The sequence below is a fragment of the Anser cygnoides genome, chromosome W (genome assembly GCF_040182565.1).
Source record: "Anser cygnoides isolate HZ-2024a breed goose chromosome W, Taihu_goose_T2T_genome, whole genome shotgun sequence".
Taxonomy (NCBI): Eukaryota; Metazoa; Chordata; class Aves; order Anseriformes; family Anatidae; genus Anser; species Anser cygnoides.
In genome coordinates this window covers 17,132,867-17,153,810 of record NC_089911.1, presented here as the reverse complement: position 1 = coordinate 17,153,810, position 20,944 = coordinate 17,132,867, and the positions used below count along the sequence as shown (strand labels likewise).

Sequence of the window (20,944 nt, the reverse complement as noted above, 5' to 3'; positions counted from 1 at the left end):
TTGGGGCATCTCCACCCAACCCTTGGGGCATCTCAACCCAACCCGACTTGGGTCATCTCCACCCAACCCAACCCCCTTGGGTCACCTCAACCCAACCCAACCCCCCTTGGGTCATCTCCACCCAACCCTTGGGGCATCTCCACCCACCCTTGGGTCATCTCCACCCAACCCAACCCCCTTGGGTCACCTCAACCCAACCCTTGGGTCATCTCCACCCAACCCAACCCCCTTGGGTCATCTCCACCCAACCCAACCCCCCTTGGGTCACCTCAACCCAACCCTTGGGTCATCTCCACCCAACCCAACCCCCCTTGGGTCATCTCCACCCAACCCAACCTTGGGTCATCTCAGCCCAACCCTTGGGTCATCTCCACCAACCCAACCCCCCTTGGGTCACCTCCACCCAACCCAACCCCCCTCGGGTCATCTCCACCCGACCCAATATTCATAACCCCTCATTAACACGCCCAAAGCTCATTAATATGAAGAAGCCACGCCCCCTCCCACCCCCAACAAAATGGCGGCGCCCCCGTGCCCTCACGCCACGCCGCCGCGCAGGCGCGCTCCCCCTCCCTGAAGCCGCCGGCCGGGCGCCGCGCATGCGCAGAGCCTTGCCCTCACCCGCGCCGTGCCCTCGCTTTCGCGCACTGCGCATGCGCGCCGCCTTCCCGCCCTTCCCGCCCCCCCCCCTCAGGCTCCTGAGGGAGCCCCGGCGCCGCCATTAGCGCCCTGAGCTTAATTAGCGCCTTTAATTAACAACCGGCTAATTAACCCCGCCGGAAGCACCCAGGGCCAGCCCCCGGAGGGGAAAAGAAGGGGAAAAGGGGCGAAAAAAGGGGAGAAAAGGGAAAAAAAGGGGAAAAAAGAGAGGAAAAAGGGGGCGGGGGCTGCCCTCAGGGGGCCACAAAATGGCGGCGGGGGGCGCAGCGGCGGCTCCGGGCGGCGAAACGTGAGGTAAAAAAACCCCGGAATCGGCTTTTTTAGGGATTTTAACTTTTTTTTCGTCAGAACCGGGGCTTTTTGATGGCTTCGAGGTGGTTTTTTTTGGTCAGGGTCGGGTTTAGGGAGGGAACCGGGGGGGAGTTCACAGCCACGGCGGGGGGGGGGGGGGGGGTTCATCACCCAGGGGCCGGGCTTGGAGGGTCCCCGCCCCCTCCCCCCACCCCACCCCCACCCATGGGTGCCCCTCCCCCACCCCCACCCATGGGTGCCACCCGGATCCTGGGGTCCTTCCCCCCCCCCACCCCCCCCCAGGAGGTAAAAGGGAGCCGCGAGGGGGGAGGAGGGGGGGGGGGGGGACGCGGAGATGCAGAAAGCGATCGGCTGCTTGCGGGGCTTCGGGTGGGTTTTGGGGGAAAAAAGGGGGATTTTGGGGCTGGGGGGGGGGGTTTGGGGGAAGGTAGCGGGATTTTGGGGCCCTTTTGGGGGGCTGGGGGGGGGTTTGGGGGGCAGAGAGGGGGATTTTGGGGCTGGGGGGGGTTTGGGGCTGGGGGGGGGGTTTGGGGCTAGTGGGATTTTGGGGCTGGGGGGGGGTTTTGGGGGAAAATAGTGGGATTTTGGGGCTGGGGGGGGGGGTTGGGGGTAGGCAAGGAGATTTGGGGGCTCGAGAGGGGTTTTGGGGTGAGACAGCGGGGTTTTGGGGCTGTAGGGGGGAGGATAGTGGGGTTTTGGGGGCCGTACGGGGGTTTTGAGGGCTGTGTGGGGTTTTGGGGGAAAATAGCGGGGTTTTGGGGCCGTGGGGGGGATTTGGGGGGGATAGGGGGATTTTGGGGGTAGATGGGGAGATTTGGGGGCTACAGGGGGGTTTTGGGAGAAAATAGTGGGATTTTGGGGCTATGGGGGGAAGTAGTGGGGTTTTGGGGGAAAATAGTGGGATTTTGGGGTTGTGTGGGGGTTTTGGGGGGAAATAGGGGGGTTTTGGGGGGAAATAGCGGGGTTTTGGGGCTGAGTGGGGGAAGATAGCGGGATTTTGGGGGGAGATAGCGGGATTTTGGGGCTGTGTGGGGGATATGTGGGGTTTTGGAGTTGTTTTGGGGAAGAAATGTGGGGGTTTGGGGGTAATAAGGGGTTGTTTGGGGGAAGATACCGGGATTTTGGGGTTCTGTGGGGTTTTCGGGGATAAACGGGGTTGTTTTGGGGGGCGTGTGGGTTTTTGGGGGAAGATATTGGGATTTTGGGGTTCTGTGGGGTTTTAGGAGCCGTATGGGGTTGTTTGGGGTGATTTAGGGTTGTTTGGGGGGGGCATGGGGTTCTTTTGGGGGAATACATTGGGATTTTGGGGTTACGTGGGGTTTTGGGGGGCGTGTCGGGTTTTTGGGGGAAGATAGGGGGATTTTGGGGCCGTACGGGGTTGTTTGGGGGGAGATACAGGGTCACGGGGGGGGTGGGGGGGCTGTGGGGGTACAGGAGCTGTGTGGGGTTTGGGGGGGGGGTTATGGGATTTTGGGGACCATTTGGGGTCGGGGGGGGTCGGGGGGGGGTCTGTGGGGTCGTGGGGGGGTTATAGGGGTTGGGGGGGGTCTTTATGGCCAGAGGGGGGGTCTATGGGGTCGTAGGGGGGGTCTATGGGGTCATGGGGGGGGGTCTATGGGTCTGGGGGGGTCTGTGGGGTCGTGGGGGGGTCTGTGGGGTCGTGGGGGGGGGTCTGTGGGTCTGGGGGGGTCTGTGGGGTCATGGGGGGGTTATAGGGTCTGGGGGGGATCTATGGGTCTGGGGGGGGTCTATGGGGTCGTGGGGGGGGGTCTATGGGGTCATGGGGGGGGGTCTATGGGTCTGGGGGGGTCTGTGGGGTCGTGGGGGGGTCTGTGGGGTCGTGGGGGGGGGTCTGTGGGTCTGGGGGGGTCTGTGGGGTCGTGGGGGGGTTATAGGGTCTGGGGGGGATCTATGGGTCTGTGGGGGGTCTATGGGGGTGGGGGGGGGTCTGTGGAGCCCCATAGCGCCCCCATGGGGGGCGTTTATAGGGCAGCACGGGGGGGGGGGGGGGGGGGGGTCAGTGGGGCGTCCACGTCCCCTCGCCCTTTGCCCCCCGCGGCGGCCACCAAGGGGGGGGGGGAGGGGGGGTCACAAGGGGGGGGGGGGCACGGGGCCACTTCCCAGCATCCCCCAGGGGCCAAAGGCCACCGCGGGGGGGGGCGAGGGGGGGGGCGATGACCTGGCTGCTTTTTCCCCGTTTCTGCCCTTTTTTGCCCCGTTTTTTAAATTTTTTAAACTCTTTAAATTTTTTTAAGTTTTTTAATTTTTTAAATTTTTAATGTTAAATTTTTAAATTTTTAAATTCTTGTTTTTAGGTTTTTAGGTTTTTAGGTTTTTTAATTTTTAATTTTTTAATTTTTTAATTTAAATGTTTTTTTAGATTCTTAAGTTTTTAGATTCTTAAGTTTTTAGATTCTTAAGTTTTTAGATTCTTAAGTTTTTAGATTCTTAAGTTTTTAGATTCTTAAGTTTTTAGATTCTTAAGTTTTTAGATTCTTAAGTTTTTAGATTCTTAAGTTTTTAGATTCTTAAGTTTTTAGATTTTTTATTTTTTTAATTTAAATGTTTAAATTTTTAAATTTTTAAGTTTGTAAGTTTTTAGATTTTTAATTTTTAATTTAAATGTTTAAATTTTTAAATTTTTAAGTTAAGTTTTTAGATTTTTAATTTTTAATTTTTTAATTTTTTAAATTTTTTATTTTTTTTAATTTTTAATTTTTTAATTTTTTATTTTTTATTTTTTAATTTTTTAATTTTTATATATATTTTTAAAATTTTGTTCCTTTTCCCCGCAGGCGGGGGCTGCACGGGGGGGCCCTGTCGGCGCTGCCCCCCCCGGCGCGGGCCTTCGTGGAGGAGGGGGCGCGGCTGTGCCGGCCCCGCGCCGTGCGGCTCTGCGACGGCTCCGCCGCCGAGGGCAGCGCCCTGCTGGAGGGGCTGCGCCAGGAGGGCCTGCTGCTGCCCCTGCCCAAGTATGAGAACTGGTGAGTGCGGGGGGGGCCCGAAATTTACAGGGGGGGGGCTTAAAATTCGGGGGGAAGGACCCGTAAAATTTGGGGGCGATCCTGTAAGGTTTTGGGGGCGATCCTGTAAGGTTTTGGAGGGGATCCTATAAGGTTTTGGAGGGGATCCTATAAGGTTTTGGAGGGGATCCTATAAGGTTTTGGAGGGGATCCTATAAGGTTTTGGAGGGGATCCTATAAGGTTTTGGAGGGGATCCTATAAGGTTTTGGAGGGGATCCTATAAGGTTTTGGAGGGGATCCTATAAGGTTTTGGAGGGGATCCTATAAGGTTTTGGAGGGGATCCTATAAGGTTTTGGAGGGGATCCTATAAGGTTTTGGAGGGGATCCTATAAGGTTTTGGAGGGGATCCTATAAGGTTTTGGAGGGGATCCTATAAGGTTTTGGAGGGGATCCTATAAGGTTTTGGAGGGGATCCTATAAGGTTTTGGAGGGGATCCTATAAGGTTTTGGAGGGGATCCTATAAGGTTTTGGAGGGGATCCTATAAGGTTTTGGAGGGGATCCTATAAGGTTTTGGAGGGGATCCTATAAGGTTTTGGAGGGGATCCTATAAGGTTTTGGAGGGGATCCTATAAGGTTTTGGAGGGGATCCTATAAGGTTTTGGAGGGGATCCTATAAGGTTTTGGAGGGGATCCTATAAGGTTTTGGAGGGGATCCTATAAGGTTTTGGAGGGGATCCTATAAGGTTTTGGAGGGGATCCTATAAGGTTTTGGAGGGGATCCTATAAGGTTTTGGAGGGGATCCTATAAGGTTTTGGAGGGGATCCTATAAGGTTTTGGAGGGGATCCTATAAGGTTTTGGAGGGGATCCTATAAGGTTTTGGAGGGGATCCTATAAGGTTTTGGAGGGGATCCTATAAGGTTTTGGAGGGGATCCTATAAGGTTTTGGAGGGGATCCTATAAGGTTTTGGAGGGGATCCTATAAGGTTTTGGAGGGGATCCTATAAGGTTTTGGAGGGGATCCTATAAGGTTTTGGAGGGGATCCTATAAGGTTTTGGAGGGGATCCTATAAGGTTTTGGAGGGGATCCTATAAGGTTTTGGAGGGGATCCTATAAGGTTTTGGAGGGGATCCTATAAGGTTTTGGAGGGGATCCTATAAGGTTTTGGAGGGGATCCTATAAGGTTTTGGAGGGGATCCTATAAGGTTTTGGAGGGGATCCTATAAGGTTTTGGAGGGGATCCTATAAGGTTTTGGAGGGGATCCTATAAGGTTTTGGAGGGGATCCTATAAGGTTTTGGAGGGGATCCTATAAGGTTTTGGAGGGGATCCTATAAGGTTTTGGAGGGGATCCTATAAGGTTTTGGAGGGGATCCTATAAGGTTTTGGAGGGGATCCTATAAGGTTTTGGAGGGGATCCTATAAGGTTTTGGAGGGGATCCTATAAGGTTTTGGAGGGGATCCTATAAGGTTTTGGAGGGGATCCTATAAGGTTTTGGAGGGGATCCTATAAGGTTTTGGAGGGGATCCTATAAGGTTTTGGAGGGGATCCTATAAGGTTTTGGAGGGGATCCTATAAGGTTTTGGAGGGGATCCTATAAGGTTTTGGAGGGGATCCTATAAGGTTTTGGAGGGGATCCTATAAGGTTTTGGAGGGGATCCTATAAGGTTTTGGAGGGGATCCTATAAGGTTTTGGAGGGGATCCTATAAGGTTTTGGAGGGGATCCTATAAGGTTTTGGAGGGGATCCTATAAGGTTTTGGAGGGGATCCTATAAGGTTTTGGAGGGGATCCTATAAGGTTTTGGAGGGGATCCTATAAGGTTTTGGAGGGGATCCTATAAGGTTTTGGAGGGGATCCTATAAGGTTTTGGAGGGGATCCTATAAGGTTTTGGAGGGGATCCTATAAGGTTTTGGAGGGGATCCTATAAGGTTTTGGAGGGGATCCTATAAGGTTTTGGAGGGGATCCTATAAAATTTGGGGGGGGGGGATCTCGTAAAATTTGGGGGGAAGGACCCATAAAAACTCGGGGGTGGTCCTAGGAAGTTTGGGGGCGATCCTATAAGGTTTTGGGGGCGATCCGATAAAGTTTGGGGGGAATCCCTATAAGGTTTTGGGGGCGATCCTATAAAATTGGGGGGGGGGAGCCTATAAAGTTTTGGGGGGCGATCCTATAACGTTTGGGGGGAATCCTATAAGGTTTTGGGGGCGATCCTATAAAACTGGGGGGGGGATCCCGTAAAATTTGGGGGGAAGAACCCATAAAGTTTTGGGGGCGATCCTATAAAGTTTGGGGGGAAGAACCTAAAGAATTTGGGGGCGATCCTGTAAAGTTTTGGGGGCGATCCTATAAAGTTTGGGGGGAATCCTATAAGGTTTTGGGGGTGATCCTATAAAATTGGGGGGGGGATTCTGTAAAATTGGGGGGAAGGACCCATAAAAATTTGGGGGCGGTCCCGGGAAGTTTGGAGGCGATCCTGTAAAGTTTTGGGGGGAATCCTATAAAGTTTGGGGGGAATCCTCTAAGGTTTTGGGGGCAATCTTATAAAATTGGGGGGGGGAATTCTGTAAAATTTGGGGGGAAGGACCCGTAAAGTTTTGGGGGTGGTCCTAGGAAATTTGGGGGGGATCCCATGAAGTTTTGGGGGGGATCCTATAAAAATTTGGGGGGAAGAACCTATAAAAATTTGGGGGTGATCCTATAAAGTTTGGGGGGAAGAACCCATAAATATTTGAGGGGGATGCTACAAAAGCTTGGGGTGATCCTATAAAAATTTGGGGGGATCCCGTAAAATCTGGGGGGAAGAACCTATAAAAATTTGGGGGCGGTCCTGGGGAATTTGGGAACGACCCTATAAAGTTTGGGGGGGGGACCCCATAAAATTTGGGGGGAAGAACCTATAAAATTTTGGGGGGAATGCTATAAAAATTTGGGGGGATTGCACAAAATCTTGGGGTGATCCTATAAAAATTTGGGGGGGCTCCCTTAAAATCTGGGGGGAAGGACCCGTAAAAATTTGGGGGCGGTCCCGTGGAGTTTGGGGGCGATTCTATAAGGTTTTGGGGGCGATTCTATAAAATTGGGGGGGATCCCATAAAATTTGGGGGGAAGGACCCATAAAGTTTTGGGGGCGATCCTATAAGGTTTGGGGGGAATCCTATAATGTTTTGGGGGCAATCTTATAAAATTGGGGGGGGGATTCTGTAAAATTTGGGGGGAAGGACCCATAAAAATTCGGGGGCGGTCCTGTGAAGTTTTGGGGGGATCCTATAAGGTTTTGGGGGTGATCCTATAAAGTTTGGGGGGAATCCTATAAGATTTGAGGGGAAAAACCCATAAATATCTTGGGGGGATCCTATAAAAATTTAGGGGGTAATGCCATAAAATTTGGGGGGAAAGACCCGTAAAAATTTGGGGGCGGTCCTAGGAAATTTGGGGGCGATCCTATAAAGTTTGGGGGGAATCCTATAAGGTTTTGGAGGGAATCCTATAAAATTGGGGGGGGGATCCCATAAAATTTGGGGGGAAGGACCCATAAAAGTTTGGGGGGATCCTATAAAGTTTGGGGGAAATCCTATAAAAGTTTGGGGGGAAGAACCTATAAAAATTTGGGGACAGTGCTAGGAAATTTGGGGGGGATGCTGCAAAATTTGGGGGGAAGAACCCATAAAAATTTGGGGGCAATCCTATAAAACTGGGGGGGGATTCTGTAAAATTTGGGGGGAAGGACCCGTAAAAATTTGGGGGCGGTCCTAGGAAATTTGGGGGCGATCCTATAAAGTTTGGGGGCGATCCTATAAAAATTTGGGGGGAAGAACCTAAAAAATTTGGGGGCGGTCCTGGGAAGTTTGGGGGGGAACCTGTAAGGTTTTGGGGGCGATCCTATAAAAATTTGGGGGGACAAACCCATAAAGTTCTGGGGGCGATCCTATAAAGTTTGGGGGGAAGAACCTAAAAAATTTGGGGGCGATCCTATAAAATTTGGAGGGAATCCTATAAGGTTTTGGAGGGAATCCTATAAAATTGGGGGGAGGGGGGCGATCCCATAAAATTTGGGGGGAAGGACCCGTGAAGTTTTGGGGGTGATCCTATAGAGTTTGGAGGGAATCCTATAAGGTTTTGGGGGCGATCCTATAAAATTGGGGGGGGGATTCTGTAAAATTTGGGGAGAAGATCCTGTAAAAATTTGGGGGCGGTCCTATAAAGTTTGGGGGGATCCTATACGGTTTTGGGGGGGGATCCCGTAAAATTTGGGGGGGATCCCGTAAAATTTGGGGGGAAGGACCCGTAAAAATGTGGGGGCAATCCTATAAAGTTTGGGGGCGATCCTATAAAATTGGGGGGGGGATTCTGTAAAATTGGGGGGGAAGGGCCCATAAAAACTCGGGGGCGGTCCTAGGAAATTTGGGGGCGATCCTATAAAAATTTGGGGGGAAGAACCTGAAAAGTTTGGGGGCGGTCCTAGGAAGTTTGGGGGGCGATCCTATAAGGTTTGGGGGGCGATCCTATAAAACTGGGGGGGGATCCTATAAGGTTTGGGGGGAAAAACCCATAAATATCTTGGGGGGATCCTATAAAAATTTAGGGGGGAGTCCCTTAAAATGTGGGGGGAAGGACCTGTAAAAATTTGGGGGGGATCGTACAAAATCTTGGGGCGACCCTATAAAAATCTGGGGGGGGATCTCGAGTTTTTGGGGAGAACCTTTTGGGGTTCGCAAGTAATTCTCGGTTAATTTGTGGGTCCTTTTTGGGGTCTTTTGGGTCCTTTTTGGGGTCTTTTGGGTCCTTTTTGGGGTCTTTTGGGTCCTTTTTGGGGTCTTTTGGGTCCTTTTTGGGGTCTTTTGGGTCCCCTTGTGGTTCTCAGATAATTCAGGGGGAAATTTTGGGTCCCTTTTGGGGTCGTTAGGGTCGCTTTTGGGGTCTTTTGGGTTCATTTTGGGGTTCTCAGGTAATTCAAGGTTAATTTTTGGGGTCTTTTGGGTCCCTTTTGGGGGTCTCAAGTAATTCATGGTTAATTTTCGGGTCCCTTTTGGGGTCTTTTGGTTGCTTTTGGGGTTCTCAGGTAATTCAAGGGGAACTTTTGGGTCCCTTTTGGGGTCTTTTGGGTCCCTTTTGGGGTCTTTTGGGTCCCTTTTGGGGTCTTTTGGGTCCCTTTTGGGGTCTTTTGGGTCCCTTTTGGGGTTCGCAAGTAATTCTCGGTTAATTTTTGGGTCCTTTTTGGGGTCTTTTGGGTCCTTTTTGGGGTCTTTTGGGTCCTTTTTGGGGTCTTTTGGGTCCTTTTTGGGGTCTTTTGGGTCCTTTTTGGGGTCTTTTGGGTCCCCTTGTGGTTCTCAGATAATTCAGGGGGAAATTTTGGGTCCCTTTTGGGGTCGTTAGGGTCGCTTTTGGGGTCTTTTGGGTTCATTTTGGGGTTCTCAGGTAATTCAAGGTTAATTTTTGGGGTCTTTTGGGTCCCTTTTGGGGGTCTCAAGTAATTCATGGTTAATTTTCGGGTCCCTTTTGGGGTCTTTTGGTTGCTTTTGGGGTTCTCAGGTAATTCAAGGGGAACTTTTGGGTCCCTTTTGGGGTCTTTTGGGTCCCTTTTGGGGTCTTTTGGGTCCCTTTTGGGGTCTTTTGGGTCCCTTTTGGGGTTCTCAAGTAATTCTAGATTAATTTTTGGGTCCTTTTTGGGGTCTTTTGGGTCCTTTTTGGGGTCTTTTGGGTCCTTTTTGGGGTCTTTTGGGTCCTTTTTGGGGTCTTTTGGGTCCTTTTTGGGGTCTTTTGGGTCCTTTTTGGGTCTTTTGGGTCCTTTTTGGGGTTCTCAAGTAATTCAAGGTTAACTTTTGGGTCCCTTTTGGGGTCTTTTGGGTCCCTTTTGGGGTCTTTGGGTCCCTTTTGGGGTTCTCAAGTAATTCAAGGTTAACTTTTGGGTCCCTTTTTGGGGACTTGCGGGTCTTTCGGGGTCTTTTTGGGATTCTCAACCCCCTCAAAAAGACCTTTAGGGCCCTTTTGGGGTTTCGGGACCTCCCGGGGGGGTGGGGTCCGACCCTATTGTCCCCGTGTCCCCGCAGCTGGCTGGCGCGCACGGACCCGCGGGACGTGGCGCGGGTGGAGGGCCGCACGGTGCTGGTGACGGAGCGGGAGCGGGACGCCGTCCCCCCCCGACCCCAAAACGGGGCCCCCCAGCTGGGCAACTGGATGAGCCCCGCCGAGCTCGAGAGGGCCGTGCAGGAGCGCTTCCCGGGCTGCATGGAAGGTGGGCAATCCCGTAAAAAAAAAAAACCCCAAAAGGGGAGAAACCCTATAAAAGAAAGAGGGGGAAAGATCCTATAAAAGATAGAAGAGAAAATCCTGTAAAAGAAAACAAAGAATGAGGGGAAAAACCCTATAAAACAAGGAGGGGAAAATCCTATAAAAGAAACAAAGAGGGGAAAATCCTATAAAAGAAAGGGGGAAAATCCTATAAAAGAAAGAAAGAGGGGCAAAACCCTATAAAAGAAGTAAAGAGGGGGAAAATTCTACAGAAGAAAGAAAGGGGGAAAATCCTACAGAAGAAAGAAAGGGGGAAAATCCTACAGAAGAAAGAAAGGGGGGGAAAATCCTACAGAAGAAAGAAAGGGGGGGAAAATCCTACAAAAGAAAAGAAAGAATGAGGGAAAATACCTTATAAAAGAAAGAAAGAGGAGAAAATCCTATAAAAGGGAAAATCCTACAAAAAAAAGAGGGGGAAAATGCTATAAAAGAAAGAAAGAGGGGAAAATTCTACAAAAGAAAGAATGCAGGGAAAAAACCCTATAAAAGAAGAAGGGAAAAAGCCCTATGAAAGAAAGAAAGAGAGGAAAACCCTAAGAAAGAAAGAAAGGGGGAAAAACCCTAAGAAAGAAAGAAAGAAAGAATGGGGGAAGAAACCCTATAAAAGAAGAAGGGAAAAGGCCCTATAAAAGAAAGAAAGAGAGGAAAAAACCCTATAAAAGAAAGAAAGGGGAAAATCCTATAAAAGAAAGAAGGAGGGGAAAATCCTATAAAAGAAAGGAAGAGGGGAAAACCCTATGAAAGAAAGAAAGGGGAAAACCCTAAAACGAAGAGCGGAAAAAATCCCATAAAAGAAAGCAAAACGGGAAAATCCTATAAAAGGAAGAAAGAGAGGAAAAAACCCTAAAAAGAAGAACGGAAAAAACCCTATAAAAGAAGGGAAGAGGGGGAAAATCCTATAAAAGGAAGGAGGACAGAAAACAGAAGAAAAATGCTATAAAAAAAAGGAGGAGGAGAAAAATCCTATAAAAGAAAGAAACAGGAAAATCCTATGAACGGGAGAAAAATCCCATTAAAGAAAGAAAGAGGGGAAAAACCCTACAAAAGACAGGAAGGGGGGGGGGGAATCCTAAAATCCTATCGGTTTGGCCTCTGGCCACCCCAAAATGCCGTGGGTTTGGGGTCTTCGCTTCAGGCTTTTATGGGGTCTCCGCCTCTCCTCCTTCCGCAGCCCTTTTTGGGGTCTCCAAGCCTTCAACTCAGTCCTTTTTGGGGTCTTCTTCCTCAACCTTTTTGGGGTCTCCACCTCTTCTCCTTCCTCAACTGCTTTTGGGGTCTCCTTCCTCAACCCTTTTGGGGTCTCCAAGCCTCCTCCTTCCTCAACTCTTTTTGGGGTCTTCATGTGTTCAACTCAACCCTTTTTGGGGTCTCCACTTCTCCTCTTTCCTCAGCTACTTTTGGGGTCTCCTCCTTCCGCAGCCCTTTTCGGGGTCTCTGTGCCTTCAACTCAACTCTTTTTGGGGTCTTCTCCTTCCTCAACCTTTTTGGGGTCTTCTCCTTCCTCAACCCTTTTTGGAGTCTCCAAGCCTTCAACTCAACCCTTTTTGGGGTCTCCACTTCTTCTCCTTCCTCAACTGCTTTTGGGGTCTCCTTCCTCAACCCTTTTTTGGGGTCTCCAAGCCTTCTCCTTCCTCAACCCTTTTTGGGGTCTCCTCCTTCCTCAGCCCCTTTTTGGGGCCTTCTCCTTCCTCAACCCTTTTTGGGGTCTCCTCCTTCCTCAGCCCCTTTTTGGGGCCTTCTCCTTCCTCAACCCTTTTTGGGGTCTCCTTCCTCAACCTTTTTTGGGGTCTCCTTTGTCAACCCTTTTTTGGGATCTCCAAGCCTTCTCCTTCCTCAGCCCTTTTTGGGGTCTCCTGTGACTTCTTCCTCAACTGTTTTTGGGATCTCCAAGCCTTCAACTCAACCTTTTTGGGGTCTTCTCCTTCCTCAACCTTTTTGGGGTCTCTGTGCCTTCAACTCAGCCCTTTTTGGGGTCTCTTTCCTCAACCTTTTGTGGGGTCTCCAAGCCTTCTCCTTCCTCAGCCCCTTTTTGGGGTCTCCTCCTTCCTCAACCTTTTTGGGGTCTCCAAGCCTTCAACTCAACCCTTTTTTGGGGTCTCCAAGCCTTCTCCTTCTTTAGCTGCTTTTGGGGTCTCCACTTCTCCTTCCTCAACCCTTTTTGGGCTCTCCACATCTTCTCCTTCCTCAACCCTTTTTGGGGTCTTCTCCTTCCTCAACCCTTTTTGGGGTCTCCGAGCCTTCTCCTTAGCCCTTTTTGGGGTCTCCAAGCCTTCAACTCAGTCCTTTTTGGGGTCTTCTTCCTCAACCCTTTTTGGGGTCTCCACCTCTTCTCCTTCCTCAGCTGCTTTTGGGGTCTTCTTCCTCAACCCTTTTTTGGGATCTCCAAGCCTTCTCCTTCCTCAGCCCCTTTTTGGGGCCTTCTCCTTCCTCAACCCCTTTTTCGGGGTCTCCCCCGCCCCCTTTTCGGGGTCCCCCCCTGCCTTGTCCCCGCAGGCCGCACCATGTACGTCATCCCCTTCAGCATGGGCCCCCCGTCGTCCCCGCTGGCCAAGCTGGGCGTGCAGCTCACCGACTCGCCCTACGTCGTGGCCTCCATGCGCATCATGACCCGCGTGGGCCAACACCTCCTCCCCGCGCTGGCCCGCGGCGACTTCGTCCGCTGCCTCCACTCCGTCGGCCGGCCCCTGCCCCTCCGCGGTGAGCCCCGGGGCGGTGGTGGGGGACCTCGGGGACACCCCAAAACCCCACAAACCCCCCGGTTTGACGCCCCCCCCCGATCTCTTGAAGAGCCTTTGGTCAACGGGTGGCCCTGCGACCCCGAGAGGACCCTGGTGGCCCACGTCCCTGACCGCCGCGAGATCATCTCCTACGGCAGCGGCTACGGGGGCAACTCGCTGCTGGGCAAGAAGTGCTTCGCCCTGCGCATCGCCTCCCGCATGGCCCGCGACGAGGGCTGGCTGGCCGAGCACATGCTGGTGAGACGGGGGTTTTGGGGACGGATCCCTTCTTTTCGGGGTTTTCTTCCACTTTTCGGGGCGGTCCTGCTGGTTTTTGGGGTGTTTCAGACGTGTTTTGGGGTCTCTGGGTGGTCTCCTTGGGTTCTCGGTGGTCATCCTGGTGGATGGGAGTGAATTGTGGGTTTTGGAGAAGATCAGGTGGGTTTAAGCAGGTTTTGGGGGTGGATCCCTTTTTTTTAGGGTTTTCCTCTGCTTTTTGGGGTGGTCACATTCTTTTTCGGGGTGTTTCGGACGTGTTTTGGGGTCTCCGGGTGGTCTCCTTGGGTTTTCAGTGGACATCCGGGTGGATGGGAGCGGACTGCGGGTTTTGGAGAAGATCAAGAGGATTTGAGGAGGTTTTTGGGGTGGATCCGTTCTTTTTGGGGTTTCCTTTCGCTTTTCGGGGCGGTCCCGCTCTTTTTCGGGGCGTTTTGGACGTGTTTTGGGGTCTCCGGGTGGTCTTCTTGGGTTCTCAGTGGACATCCTTGTAGATGGGAGAGAATTGGGGATTTTAGAGAAGATCAAGAGGGTTTGAGGAGGTTTTTGGGGTGGATCTGTTCTTTTTGGGGTTTTCCTCTGCTTTTTGGGGTGGTCGCATTCTTTTTTGGGGCGTTTCGGACGTGTTTTGGGGTCTCCGGGTGTTCTCCTTGGGTTCCCAATGGGTCTTGTGGTGGACGGGAGTGAATTGTGGGTTTTGGAGAAGATCAGGTGGGTTTAAGCGGGTTTTGGGGGCGGATCCCTTCTTTTCGGGGGTTTTCTTCCGTGTTTTGGGGTGATCCCACTCTTTTTCGGGGTGTTTTTGACGTGTTTTGGGATCTCCATGGGGTCTTGTTGAGTTCCCAATGGGTGTTGTGGTGGTTGGGAATGGATTATGCTTTTTTTGAGAAGATCAGGTAGGTTTAGGGAGCTTTTTGGGGCGGATCTGTTCTTTTTGGGGTTTCCTTTTGCTTTTTGGGGTGGTCGCATTCTTTTTCGGGGCGTTTCGGACGTGTTTTGGGGTCTCCGGGTGGTCTTGTTGGGTTCTCAGTGGACATCCGGGTGGATGGGAGAGAATTGTGTGTTTTGGAGAAGATCAGGTGGGTTTAGGGAGCCTTTTGGGGGCGGATCCCTTCTTTTTGGGGCTTTCTTCCTCATTTTGGGGCTGTCCCGCTGGTTTTCGGGGCTTTTCGGACGTGTTTTGGGGTCTCTGGGTGGTCTTGTTGGGTTCCCAATGGGTGTTGTGGTGGTTGGGAATGGATTATGCGTTTTTTGAGAAGATCAGGTAGGTTTAAGGAGGTTTTTGGGGTAGATCCCTTCTTTTTGGGGTTTTCTTCTGCTTTTTGGGGTGATCCTGCTGGTTTTTGGGGCGTTTTGGACGTGTTTTGGGGTCTCCGGGTGGTCTTGTTGGGTTCCCAATGGGTGTCGTGGTGGCTGGGAGTGAATTGTGGGTTTTGGAGAAGATCAGGTGGGTTTAAGCGGGTTTTGGGGGCGGATTCCTTCTTTTTGGGGTGATCCCGGTGGTTTTTGGGGCATTTCGGACGTGTTTTGGGGTCTCCGGGTGGTCTTGTTGGGTTCTCAGTGGACATCCTGGTGGACGGGAGCGGACTGTGGATTTTGGAGAAGATCAGGAGGGTTTGGGGGCTTCTCGGGGTGTCCACCTTGGGGTTTGGGGCTGTTCCCGGTGGGTTTGGGGCCATTTCCGGTGGATTTGGGGTTCTGGGGGTGTTTGTGGTGGGTTCCTGGTGGGTTCTGGGGCCGTTCCCGGTGGGTTTGGGGTTCTGGGGCTGTTCGTGGTGGATTTGGGGCCATTTCTGGTGGATTTGGGGTTCTGGGGGTGTTTGTGGTGGGTTCCTGGTGGTTTTGGGGCCATTTCCGGTGGGTTTGGGGTTCTGGGGGTGTTTGTGGTGGATTCCTGGTGGGTTTTGGGGCCATTTCCTGTGGATTTGGGGCCGTTCCCGGTGGATTTGGGGTTCTGGGGGTGTTTGTGGTGGGTTCCTGGTGGGTTTGGGGCCATTTCTGGTAGATTTGGGGTTCCGGGGGTCTTTGTGGTGGTTCCTGGTGGGTTTTGGGGCCGTTCATGGTGGGTTTTGGGGTTCCGGGGGTCTTTGTGGTGGGTTCCTGGTGGCTTTGGGGCCATTTCCGGTGGGTTTGGGGCTGTTCCTGGTGGGTTTGGGGCCATTTTTGGTGGGTTTGGGGCCGTTCCTGGTGGGTTTTGGGGCCATTTCCGGTGGGTTTGGGTTTCTGGGGGTGCTTTCGGTGCCTCCACGGCGGCCATCGTGGCGCAGCACAGAGCAGGCTCTCCGTTTTGGGCCAACTCCCGCCGGTTTTGGCTACTTCCGGGAGCGGTGGGGGAGGGGGGGACCTTTGGGGTCGGTGTCGCCCCGTCCCGGTGACCACCTCGGTCCCTTCTCCTTCCCCCCCCAGATCCTGGGGGTGACGTCCCCGAGCGGCCGCAAGCGCTACATGGCCGCCGCCTTCCCCAGCGCCTGCGGCAAGACCAACCTGGCCATGATGAGCCCCGCCCTGCCCGGCTGGCGCGTCCACTGCGTGGGCGACGACATCGCCTGGATGAAGTTCGACGCCGAAGGTGGGCCTCCCGCCCGGGCCTTCTCCTGGCCGGCCACCGGGTTTTGGGTTTTGGGGTCTTCTTGGTCGGCTTCTTCATGGTGACCACGGGGGGTTGGGTTCCTGGACCTCAAAGACCCCAAAACTTCCATCCCTGATGTCCTGAACTTGGTGGATCTCCATATTTTGGTGGTTCTTGGTCTTCCGCTTCATGTTGACCATGGGTTTTGGGGTCTTCTTGCTCTTCTTCTTCATGGTGACCATGAACATTTGGGTTCTTGGACCTCCAAGACCCCAAAACTTCCATCCTAGATGTCCTGAATTTGGTGGATCTCCATATTTTGGTGGTTTTTGGTCTTGCTCTTCATGTTGACCATGGGTTTTGGGGTCTTCTTGGTCGGCTTCTTCATGATGACCATGGGTGGTTGGGTTTTGGGGCCTTCTTGGTCTTCTTCTTCATGGTGACCATGAATATTTGGGTTCTTGGACCTCCGAAACCCCAAAACTTCCATCCTTGATGTCCTGAAGTTGGTGGATCTCCGTATTTTGGTTCTTCTTGGTGGTCTTCTTCATGTTGACCATGGGTTTTGGGGTCATCTTCTTCATCATGACCATGGACACTTGGGTTTTGGGGTCTTCTTGGTCTTCTTCTTCACGAAGACCACGGACTTTTGGGGTTATGGAGGTCCAAGACCCCAAAACTTCCATCCTTGATGTCCCCAAGTTGGTGGATCTCCATATTTTGGTTCTTCTTGAGGTCTTCCTCTTTATGTTGACCATGGATATTTGGGTTTTGGGGTCATCGTCTTCATCATGACCATGGACACTTGGGTTTTGGGGTCGTCTTCTTCACGAAGACCACGGACTTTTGGGGTTATGGAGGTGCAAGACCCCAAAACTTCCATCCCTGATGTCCCCAACTTGGTGGATCTCCATATTTTGGTTCTTCTTGGTGGTCTTCTTCATGACGGCCATGGGTTTTTTGGTCGTCTTCTTCATGATGACCATGGACACTTGGGTTTTGGGGTCTTCTTGGTTGGCTTCTTCATGGTGACCACGGACATTTGGGTTCTAGGACCTCCAAAACCCCAAACCTTCCACCCCTGATGTCCCCAACTTGATGGATCTCCGTATTTTGGCTCTTCTTGAGGTCTTCCTCTTCATGACAACCATGGGTTTTGGGTTTTTGGGTCGTCTTCTTCATCATGACCATGGACACTTGGGTTTTGGGGTCTTCTTGGTCGGCTTCTTCACGGTGACCATGGGGGGGTTGGGGTCTTGGACCTCCAAGACCCTGAAACTTCCATCCTTGATGTCCTGAAGTTGGTGGATCTCCGTATTTTGGTTCTTCTTGGTCTTGCTCTTCATGTTGACCCTGGGTTTTGGGGTCTTCTTGGTCGGCTTCTTCACGAAGACCACGGGGGGTTGGGTTCCTGGACTTCCAAGACCTCAAAACTTCTATTCTTGATGTCTCCAACTTGGTGGATCTCCATTTTTTGGTTCTTCTTGGTCTTCCTCTTCATGTTGACCATGGGTTTAGGGGTCTTCTTCTTCATCATGACGATGGACACTTGGGTTTTGGGGTCTTCTTGGTCGTCTTCTTCATGGTGACCATGAATATTTGGGTTCTTGGACCTCCAAGACCCCAAAACTTCCACCCCTGATGTCCCCAACTTGGTGGATCTCCATATTTTGGTTCTTCTTGAGGTCTTCCTCTTCATGACGACCATGGATTTTGGGTCTTCTTCTTCATGATGACCGTGGACACTTGGGTTTTGGGGTCTTCTTGGTCGGCTTCTTCACGGTGGCCATGGGTGGTTGGGGTCTTGGACCTCAAAGACCCCAAAACTTCCATCCTTGATGTCCTGAACTTGGTAGATCTCCATATTTTGGTGGTTTTTGGTCTTCCTCTTCATGTTGACCATGGGTTTTGGGGTCTTCTTGGTCTTCTTCTTCATGGTGACCATGAATATTTGGGTTCTTGGATCTCAAAGACCCCAAAACTTCCATCCTTGATGTCTCCAACTTGGTGGATCTCCGTATTTTGGTTCTTCTTGGTCTTCCTCTTCATGTTGACCATAGGTTTCGTGGTCGTCTTCTTCATCATGACCATGGACAGTTGGGTTTTGGGGTCTTCTTGGTCGGCTTCTTCATGGTGACCATGGGGGGTTGGGGTCTTGGACCTCAAAGACCTCAAAACATCCATTCTTGATGTTTCCAACTTGGTGGATCTCCATATTTTGGTTCTTCTTGGTCTTCCTCTTCATGTTGACCATGGGTTTTTGGGTCGTCTTCTTCTTGATGACCATGGGTGGTTGGGTTTTGGGGTCTTCTTGGTCTTCTTCTTCATGGTGACCATGAATATTTGGGTTCTTGGACCTCTGAAACCCGAAAACTTCCATCCTTGATGTCCTGAACTTGGTAGATCTCCATATTTTGGTGGTTTTTGGTCTTCCTCTTCATGACGACCATGGGTTTCGGGGTCTTCTTGGTCGGCTTCTTCATGATGACCATGGGTTTTGGGGTCTTCTTCTTCACGAAGACCACGGACATTTGGGTTCCTGGACCTCCAAAACCCCAAACCTTCCACCCCTGATGTCCCCAACTTGGTGGATCTCCATATTTTGGTGGTTTTTGGTCTTCCTCTTCATGACGACCATGGGTTTTTGGGTCTTCTTCTTCATCATGACCATGGGTGGTTGGGTTTTGGGGTCTTCTTGGTTGGCTTCTTCATGGTGACCATGAACATTTGGCTTCTTGGACCTCCAAAACCCCAAACCTTCCACCCGTGATGCCCCCAACTTGGTGGATCTCCATATTTTGGTCTTCTTAATGGTGGCTCTCCATATTTTGATCTCCTTAACGCTTCCCACCGCCATCTTCTCAACCCCCCCACCCCACCCCTCACCTCCTAAACCCCCTCGCGACGCCCCCGACGTCTCCTCACGCCCCCTCCCCCGCAGGCCGCCTGCGGGCCATCAACCCCGAGAGCGGCTTCTTCGGGGTGGCGCCGGGGACCTCGGAGCGCACCAACCCCAACGCCATGGCCACCGTCGCCCGCAACACCATCTTCACCAACGTCGGCCACACCAGCGACGGCGGCGTCTTCTGGGAGGGCATCGACCAACCCCTGCCCCCCGGCGTCACCCTCACCTCCTGGTTGGGCCAGCCCTGGACCCCCGGTAAGCTCCGCCCCCTTCCTTTGCCCCGCCCACGTCACCTCCCCCGGTCCCGTTAACGGCGTTTTTGGCCCCAAAACCAGGCGACCCCCAGCCCTGCGCCCACCCCAACTCCCGCTTCTGCGCCCCGGCCCACCAGTGCCCCATCATGGACCCGGCGTGGGAGGACCCCGAGGGCGTCCCCATCGACGCCATCATCTTCGGGGGGCGGAGACCGGAAGGTGAGCCCCGCCCCCTTTTTTTGGGGTGTCCCCTCCCCCCGATTGTCCTCCTGATGACGTCATCGGTGTCACCTTCCGGTCCCCAGGGGTGCCGCTGGTCTACGAGGCCTTCAACTGGCGCCACGGGGTCTTCGTGGGCAGCGCCATGAGGAGCGAGGCCACCGCCGCCGCCGAGCACAAGGGTAGGTCCCCCATGGGTCCTCCGGGGTCCCCCATTGGCCCACCGGGGTCCTCCTAGGTCCCCCATTGGTCCACCGGGGTCCACCGAGGTCCCCCATTGGCCCCCTGAGGTCCTCGAGAAGCTTTGGTCCCGGCAGCGATGGCCGCGGTGTCCCCGGAACCCTGGAGGTGGTTGACCCCGTAACCACGTTCTGCCACCCCACAAGGGTGTCCACCAACCCCATAACTCCCTATTTCCACCTAAAAAGCCCCAAAATCACCCAAAATCGTACAGTGACGCCCCGAGACCCCATAACTACGTCTGATGACCTCATCACCCTCTCGGCCAATCCCGTACCTCCATCTTCCGACCCCATAACCACGTTCTACCACCCCATAACCGTGTCCACCAACCCCATAACTCCATCTTCCCCCCTAAAAACCCCAAAACCCCCCAAAATTGTCCAATGACGTCCCGAGACCCCATAACTACGTCTGATGACCTCATCACCCTCCCGACCAATCCCGTACCTCCCTCTTCCGACCCCATAACCACGTTCTCCCACCCCATAACTGTGTCCACCAACCCCATAACTCCCTATTTCCACCTAAAAACCCCAAAACTCCCCAAAATCGTCCAATGACGTCCCGAGACCCCATAACCACGTCTGATGACCTCATCATCCTCTCGACCAATCCCGTGGCGCCCTTCTTAACCACGCCCCCCCCCCCCCTTCCCTGCAGGCCGCCGCCTCCTCCACGACCCCTTCGCCATGCGGCCCTTCTTCGGCTACAACGCCGGGCGCTACCTGGCCCACTGGCTAGCGGTGGGCGAGCGGGCGGGGGCCCGCTTGCCCCGCCTCTTCCACGTCAATTGGTTCCTGCGCGACCCCGCCCGCCCGCGTCACTTCCTGTGGCCGGGCTTCGGCCACAACGCCCGCGTCCTCGCCTGGATCTTCGGCCGGGTGGAAGGAGAAGACACCGCCCAGGCCACCCCCGTGGGGTTGGTGCCCCGCGAGGGGGCCTTGGACCTCCGGGGGCTCCCCGGGGTGGCCCACCGGCAGCTCTTCGAGGTGCGCAAGGACTTCTGGGAGCAGGAGGCGCGCGAGCTGCGGGCCTACTACGAGGAGAACTTCGGCGAGGACCTGCCCCGCGAGGTCATGGCCGAGCTGGAGGCGCTGGAGGGGAGGCTGAAGAAGATGTAGGAGGGGCCGGGCCACCGTCTTCGGGGCTGTGGCTACCGAGAAATGGCGGCCATCTTGGTTGGCGGCCATCTTGGCGGGCGGAGCGGCATAAAATGGTGGTCGTCCTCTTGGTTGGCCTTCACAAAATGGCGGTCGGCGTCTTTGTTGGCCTTCGCAAAATGGCGGTCGTGCTTTTGGTTGGTTGACCGTCACGAAATGGTGGCCGTGGGGGTGGTGGCTACCATCCTGGTGGGGTTGGCTACCGAGAAATGGCGGCCATCTTGCTTGGTGGCCATCTTGGGTGGTCGGTGGCCGCAAGGCGGCGGCGGCCGGGGGGTTTGGTTGCCCGCCTCAAGATGTGGTGGCCGCCGCGGGGCGGTGGCTACCATCCTGGGGGGGTTGGCTACCGAGGGGTGGCGGCCATCTTGGC

General features: G+C 53.1%; 1 protein-coding gene across 2 annotated transcripts; it reads left to right on the top strand.

Annotated features, from left to right (window-relative positions):
• Positions 1–794: 794 nt before the first annotated feature.
• Positions 795–20,665, top strand: LOC136788786 (phosphoenolpyruvate carboxykinase [GTP], mitochondrial-like). Of its 2 annotated transcripts, none has more exons than XM_066987472.1 (10): positions 795–954; positions 3,768–3,956; positions 9,991–10,175; positions 12,725–12,928; positions 13,019–13,206; positions 15,631–15,793; positions 18,735–18,953; positions 19,034–19,171; positions 19,258–19,353; positions 20,075–20,665. In XM_066987472.1, exons 3-10 carry the CDS (start codon positions 10,118–10,120, stop codon positions 20,533–20,535), a joined length of 1,527 nt encoding a protein of 508 aa, XP_066843573.1. In that variant the 5' UTR covers positions 795–954; positions 3,768–3,956; positions 9,991–10,117; the 3' UTR covers positions 20,536–20,665. The 2 variants fall into 2 exon arrangements, with proteins under 2 accessions (XP_066843573.1, XP_066843572.1); XM_066987471.1 differs by lacking the exon at positions 795–954 and adding an exon at positions 1,255–1,341.
• The last annotated feature ends 279 nt before the right edge of the window (positions 20,666–20,944 follow it).